This window comes from Cystoisospora suis (assembly GCF_002600585.1).
Source record: "Cystoisospora suis strain Wien I chromosome Unknown contig_3356, whole genome shotgun sequence".
Classification (NCBI taxonomy): domain Eukaryota; phylum Apicomplexa; class Conoidasida; order Eucoccidiorida; family Sarcocystidae; genus Cystoisospora; species Cystoisospora suis.
In genome coordinates, this window is record NW_027156151.1 from 32,958 (window position 1) to 40,425 (window position 7,468).

Below are 7,468 nucleotides of genomic sequence, written 5' to 3' on the forward strand. Positions count from 1 at the left end.
AGAAAGAAATGAAAGAAGAAGAGACGGAAGGAAGGTCTTCGAAAAGATGGAGAAGAGTACCAGGAAGGAATCTCGGCCTTGTAAGCAGTTCCCAAGAAGAGTCGAAACAGGCCTTGAGAGATCTTCGGAGACAAGATCCACTGCAGAGGGATAGAGAGGGGGGAGAAGACGCCTAGAGAGGTGTATGGAGAAAGGACAGAGATGTTCTCTTCCCTTCTCTCCTCAACTCTGGAACGTCTTTCGAGGAGAGACGCAATCGGGAAACGGGAGAAGAAGAGATGTTTCTTGATAGAGAAGGTTCATTTCTAGCTTACACCACACAGAGAAAGAAGAAGCACATCAGATCAGCATGCGAGGCAGTGACGCAAAAGAGAGAGAGACGACGAAGAAATCCTGTTCGGACGGTCCAAGGCGAAGTTTAATGGAATGGAGCCGCCCCCCCCTGAGATAGGAAGAACGAGAGAGAAATTCANNGAAAAAGAAAAGAAGAAAACCTCTTTAGAAAAGATAGGAAGAACGAGAGAGAAATTCATGAGCGTCGATGTTCTTCCAAGAAAGAAAAAAGAAGAAGATTCTTCTTCTCTTGTCGACGGACGGAAGCGGGTATTTCAAGACCTTAGAGAGGTAATACTCTTGCGATACCGAGAAGACGATACACAGAGACATGTATGAGACAAGATCGCATAAGACGGGAGAAAGGACTCATGCGTCTTTGAAGTCCGAAATGCTTCTTATCACGACTAAAAAAGGTGTCCACATCATGGTGAAGAGAACCCGTTGTGACGCAGCGAGGAAAGAGAAAAGCGGGAGGGAAGGAGTCAACCGTTCTCGCACGTCAGGTAGAACGACAGAAATTCCGAAGAGATCGAAAAGAAGAGGAAAACACGAAGAAAGAAGTGAAAAAGAAAAGGAAGATGAAAATTGTGCAGCGCTGCTTCCAGAAAAGAAGCTCCTTTTCAGGAAGAGAAGCAGCCCTATCAAATTTGACTAGAATGAAGTGACTGACGCGAGCTGGCTTCTCTGTACTCTCCCTTGTGTTCCTTTCAGGAAAAGAAAAAGGAAAACTTCCAGACATGAGCGAACGGGACTGAGAGAGCTAGACGGAACCATAGACAGAAGAGTTTAAGAATAGGCGGTTCAATTGCTCGACTTGTTTGTTTTGCTTCTCTTGCACGAGTTGAAGACGATGTTCTCAGAAGGTTACACCCCCTCACGATCCCACCAAGCTCAAGTGTAGAGTGAACAGATTTCAGGTGTACATACACCTGAAACGAACTCAAGTCTTGAGGTGGGGAAGGTCACCTCGCCTACAGAACAAAACCTTGTGAAAAACGCTACTGCTTCTATCATTCCTGGTCTGCATGCAATGAAGAATGAAGGGCGCAAACAGCTGCTGTGTACTTCACTCGCGGAAGAAGAGAGCTCGCTCGCTTCTCCACGTACAGCTGGGCAGCTAAGAGACCTAGGAAGAAGCGACCAAGAGAGAGGCCGCAGTGGTGTGGTTGCCCTTTTCTCCTTTCTCAGAGGAACTATCGATCTTGTTCTGCATTTTAAGGTGCCGGATGGAGTAGTAGCGAACGGATGGATGTCTTGCCGATGACTATGTACGGTGCTTTCTTTCGGTTTTCGAAGGAGATCTTCACAATGTAAGACCAGTCATGAGAGAGGTGAAGACCGACAAGACTGCTCTATCTCAGTCAGCCTGAAACACCAGGAAAAGAAGACAAGGAACTTCTCGTTTTTCCACCACAGCAGCCCCTTTCCTCCCTTATCTCCATTTGCTCACTGAGCTAGAACGAAGATCATGACATCAAGTGTCATTCATGCTTTGTGGCTATCTGCCGTCCTATCCATTCAATGGCAATAGGAAAGAAGGGTTTTTGACATAGTGACGGGACTTTGAGAGAAGTAGGCGGTAGAAAAAGCTCTCACGACTATCTATCTTTCTCTCACACCTTTCGCTTCGACCCTACTACCGTCCATGCGAGTGCAACGGCATCTCCCTCGGGCGGAGCCGAAAAAGCGGTGTATCTCTCGTTGATAGACATCCAAGAAAGATGAGAATCCTGTATCCGAAGAGAGTGACTGATCTGCTCATGAAAATACAGATAGAAAATCTGGCTGTCTACCTTAGCAAGGGAGAAGCATTGAAACGCCATATAGAGAGAGATCCATTCTGTCCCTATCGAGCACCCTCTCCAGCCAAAGCACTTGAATCGTTCCGATGACGCGTGCCCACACCATAACGTGGTCCGTCCTAGTGATCGTCAGGAGGTGGAATGTGAAGATTCAATTGATCTGTCTTCAGCCTCTCGTCGGTGTAGGTATCTATCCGTCTATGTTTCAAGTATCTACCTGTCTATCTAAACGAAGAGGCCATGAGAGAAAGACCAAGAAGAAGCAAATAGTCGGAAAGATCACCCAAACACAAAGTCCGCGCCTCCATCACCCTTGGTATTGCTGCCACTGTCGGTAGCGCCCTCTCTCTGTCTCTTTCAGCATCTCAACTCTTCTCTTTCTCTGGATATCTCCACTTCATAAACACGTAGGTAGATAGGTGGCTTCTCCCATGGTCGAAGCACCTGTCTTTAACTTGCTGGAATTTCAGAAATCCCACTGAGAAAGGAGCCGGGAGGGACACTCAAGAAACTTGTCTTATGTTTCGCCTTTCCCCGGGAATAGAAATTCTTGTTTTGAAAATGAGAGGAAAGACTGGCTCTTCTGCTTTTCATTTTAACACCATCTGAAAAGACATGAAAGGATCTTCTTCATCCGTTCTTCTGTGACTTGATCCACACCTCTATATATCGGGAGCTATGCGGCTTGTGAATGGTAGCTTAGACATAGGGAAAGAACTGTTCCTGCCAACGCAACTAGGATGAAGCTACATAGACCCTATATCAACCTGTAAGTAGATAATACCGTTGTCCATCCATACATCTGCATAGGGTGCTTTTTACCACTACGTCCCCACCCGTGTATGGGATGTGCCTCTATACACGCCTGAGCGTACTGCAGGTACAGCATGCTTTTCTCTTACCACCTTCTCTCTCAAAGGAGTTCTACTTAGACTGATATACAGTTTCTCGTGACGCCTCCCGCCTTTCCAGAAGAGCAGAAGAAGAAGATGAAGATGTGTGAGTCGTGTGGTCTTGCTCTATCTGCCTGTGTATGAGGCGAATAGGTCAGTATACGGACACCCCTCATGTTGACAAGAGATGTAGAAACGTGTGCTTGCCAAGAAATACAGAAAAAGACAGAGATGATCTTCGCCCCTCTTGAGAGGAATCTTAGCTCATTTCCAGCTGTTCCCCCTTGAGAGACACAAAAGGAGATGTCTCTGTTCTTTCTTTCTTCCTTGCATGCGCTCGAAATCTAACTTAGAGAAGACTCACATGCCGACTTGAGACAGAGACCATAAGAGAGCTCCCGCCTGATAAGTTTTCTCTCTCTCTTTCTCTTTTCTTTCTTTGGTCTTTCTCTCTTCTTTCGTCTGAGAAGATTCTACCTATGCGGCAAGGAAAGAAGCTGCATGCCTTTACTCTCTTTTCTCCTTGTTTCTGGTCTATATTCTTCTCAAACCGTTGGATGGATCGACGAAGGACCGTAAGAGGTCTCTCTCACCGTCTAGTGAGAAAGAATCGGTCTTCTCTTCTTTTCGCTTCCTTCGTTCTCCTTCTGGCCTGCCGTTCTTCTCCTTCTCTCTCTCTCCCTGGCTTTTTGAATAGCCGCTTCTCTTCTACACATTGTCTATTCTGTCTTTCTTTCTTTTTCACCTGAGAAGTCAATCCAGTCAGTTATTTTCCATGACTGGCCTCGGGGATTTTCTTCTCCACAATAGGAAGAGTGTGTCTGCGGTGTCTCTTCAGTTGCTACTTCTTATTACATAAGAAAGCTCTCCTTATCTCTTCACAGGGAGATTTCTTCTCAACGCCTTCTATATCTCACCTCGATCTATACCAGGGGGACAGTCATTCGAGAGAAGATCTTCATTTCTCCCTAATCTTACACTTCCCTTCTTCTGATGTCTTTCTGCCTTCTTCTTTCTTTCTTTTATTCCATCTCTCTTTCTTTCCTCTCTCAATACATGCAAGAAAGGGAGAAAGAGTTGCATCTTCTGAAGATTTCTTTCATCTTTTCACATCTTTCTCTTTGAACACGATGAGGACTTCTAATTCTCGGCATCTTCCTTCTTCTTCTTCTCCTTTAGTCGCTCGCTTTGACTGGCGTGTCGCGAGTCTTCTTCGCCAATTGCATGCGCAGATTCTAGGAGAAGGAACCTCTTCTTCTTCTTCTTTGATCTCTCCTACATTGTTTTCGATTCTCATCGGTGTCCAGTCCCCTGACTCTTCTTTTCTTGTTCTTTCTTCTTTCCGTCTTCCCCATACAGAAGAACTTCTTCTTAAGTCGACGGCTCTTTCTTCATCTTCTCGATCTTTATCACCCCTAGAAGAAGCTCTTTGTCGCGATCTCCTAACCCTATCTTCTCTTCTTCCTCGGGGTCTCCAGATCTTAGGTCTCCTCTTTCATAATGCTTCTTCTCTCAGTTCAGAAAAGAATTTCTCATCTTTACAGAGCACTCCTGGCCCAGATGGAGAGAAGAAGGCAGAGGGGGGAAAGGAAGGAAAGAAGAAAGAACATTATGATCATGTGGCAGGGAAGAATGTGCATGCTTTCTCACCTCTTTCGGGTGTATCTCTTCTGAAGAAATGCGTCGATCTTCTTAATCAAACAGAAGATCTGGGATTCTGTCTAGACTTTCCAAGAGGGGAGGGGAAAAGATATGGAGGATGTAAGAGAAAGACACAACATGGTGGAGAAGAAGAAAAAGATTTCTTTTGTCTCCTTGGGAGACTTCCTTCCTCCTCCTCCTCGTCGTCTCTCTCTTCATCCTCGATGTCCGATGGTGTCGATGCTGAAGAGCAGCAACTGCGGATAAAGGAAAGTATAGTAGATGCATGCCTCGCCACTCCTTCTTCTACAGATGCCATTCCTTGGATTTTCTCGACTGTTCTCTTCTCTTCGTTAAACAAGAGCTTCACGTCCTCATCTTCTTCTTCTTCATTGTCCTGTTCTCTTCCTTTTCCCAAGATATCTGTAGAAGACGGTGCATCGATTCTAAAGACAGAGAAAAGCGTCTTTCTACGTTCGCAGATTACGTTTGAGTTTTCCTTCGATCTACCGTATGCTGTGAAGAAGAGAGTCGAGCCAGGAAGATGTGACGGGTGTGGAAAGAATGGATGGAAAAGACAAGATGGAGAGAGAGATGAGGGGAGTAGCGGGAGGACAGACAAGCTGATAGACAAGCATGAAGGAAGAGATAATGAAGAAGCGGTATCAGCAGAAGGAGAAGATTTAGAAGACTTTCTAGTTGAAATGTCACCCAGTTTAGGAGAAGAAATTCTTCATCAGTTGAGAAGACAAGAAGAAATGATCACCAAATCACCGAAAAGTCTTTTCTTCTGTATGCCGAATGGGGTGTATGTACACCCGACAGGTGATGACCTTGAAGAGGAGGATGAAATGGATGTAAGAAAAAGAGACGATGAGAAGAGGAAAAAGCCCTCGAAGAAAGACGATGAGACTCCTCATACTCTCTGGTCGGCTGTATGTACAGCTGCAAAGAAATGCGGTTCTTCTGTCGCCATTTCCTCGTCATCTCCTGCAAATAATTCTTCTCTTTCTTTACCCTGGTTCGAACAAGAGAAAAATAATACTTCTACTACTTCTACTCAGAAGACTTTGTCATCTTCTTCTTCTTCAATTCCTTTTTCTCTTTCATCTTTGTCAGTTCTTCCTATTCCTGCTTTTCTGAATTCTGTCTCTCTGCTCGAATATGGGAGTGAAACACGTTCTTACGATGATCGTTCTCCACCTCTGCCTTCCGATTCCGAGTGTATGTACACCCCAGTCAGGTGTACAACGACCTACCCTTCGTCACCCCCCTCAGACAAGAACAGACGTGGAAAGAACGATTCTTTCAAGTCTTTAGCTGCAGTAGGGATGGAATCGAAGCTTGATGTGTGTATCTTTATGCCTGGGTCTGCCTCCTTAACTTCCGTTGCGAATGCCTTACGCTTTGCATTTCTCTGTCAAATCCGACAGTTAGGTCTCGAGATTGCTTCTTCGATCATCTGTAGAAACGAAAGAAAAGAAGAAGAACAACACCAAGGAGATATAATAATGATGAATGGAGAAAATCTGATTTCGGGTGTATCTCCAGCCCAAGCAGCAGGTGAGGTTATCTTCTCATCTAACTTTCCAGACGTCTCAGAAGATCCGTCTCTCCTCTTTTCTTTTCCTTTGCTTCCACGATTTCTATCTCCTCTCTCACCTTCGTTCTGTCATAACGATCAAGATTCTCTTCAGCTCCAAGGTGACAGGGAGAAGAAGAGCAAGACCACTTCGTCATCGCGAGGAAACTGTTCAGGTGTCACTACACCTCAAGGAGAGAAGACCTCTAGTCAAACTCGTCTTAACGGTACAGAGAGCGACTTGTCTTCTCTCTACCAAAGCATCACAAGCACGACAGGTCTCATTAGTCTAAATTTCTCACTTATTCGGACTCTCCATGCATGCCATCCTTTTGTCCTTGGGGGGTATCTACACTCGAGAACTCTAAGAAGAAGATGGATCGAAGTCATCGGCAACGGAAAGATCTCGCCGGCTCTTAGACCTTCTGCAGTTGTCCCATGGAATGAATGTGAAAGATACGCAAGTGGCAAACTCCTCAATGTAAGAGAGATACGATACGATCTCTTTTCTCTTGCAGACATACATATCTGTCTACCACCAACAGAAAGAGACACCCTGACGGACATCTATCTATCTCCCTTTAATCTATCTACCTATCTTCAGTCTATCTATCGTTGATCTATGTATTAATCGCTATCTATCTGTCTCCAATCTATCTATCTTTCTTAGCAGCCTATGCCCCTGTGTCGTCATATTCCTGTACGAGTGTTTCTATATGTATACATGGACTGTGTTCGCAGCATGCATGTCCTTCTGTAGTCGATTGAGCCAAGGGGGTTCGTCAGGATGTTCGGCCATTCATGAAAGGCAACTGCCTAATTCATAGGCCAACACGCACGACAGTCCTTCTGCATGCACCCCAGAAAAGCCCCAAAACAAAAGTCTCTTTCATTATATATATATATATCTATATATGTGAATAGGTTTGAATATGTATGTGTGAATGAATATGCGTGTATGAATATGTATGTATGCATGCATGAGTATATGTGTGTGTATGTGCATGTATATCAGGGTGTATGAGGGGAAGAAATGGACTGTCTCGTTCGCGTGTGTTTTCTTTCGCTGTGTGTTTCTTCACCCTTGGGATGAGAGATGCGGTTGGCTCGTCTTTCTTTCTTTCTTTCTATCTTTCTTTCTTTCTTTCTTTCTATCTTTCTATCTTTCTTTCTATCTTTCTATCTTTCTTTCTTTCTTTCTCTTCTTCTTCATC

The 7,468-nt window shown here is 44.7% G+C and overlaps 2 protein-coding genes across 2 annotated transcripts; one reads left to right on the forward strand and one right to left on the reverse strand.

The window, feature by feature from the left end:
* Positions 1-18: 18 nt before the first annotated feature.
* On the reverse strand, positions 19-1,276 carry CSUI_006586 (uncharacterized protein). Its single transcript, XM_068066742.1, has one exon. The coding sequence runs from the start codon at positions 1,073-1,075 to the stop codon at positions 836-838; it is 240 nt and encodes a 79-aa protein (XP_067921285.1). The 5' UTR covers positions 1,076-1,276; the 3' UTR covers positions 19-835.
* Positions 1,277-3,473: 2,197 nt separating this feature from the next.
* On the forward strand, positions 3,474-6,729 carry CSUI_006587 (peptidase family c78 protein; the record flags this gene model as incomplete). Its single annotated transcript, XM_068066743.1, has 1 exon — positions 3,474-6,729. A coding segment is annotated over exon 1 (2,568 nt), but the record flags the coding sequence as incomplete, so codon positions are not given.
* Positions 6,730-7,468: the final 739 nt, after the last annotated feature.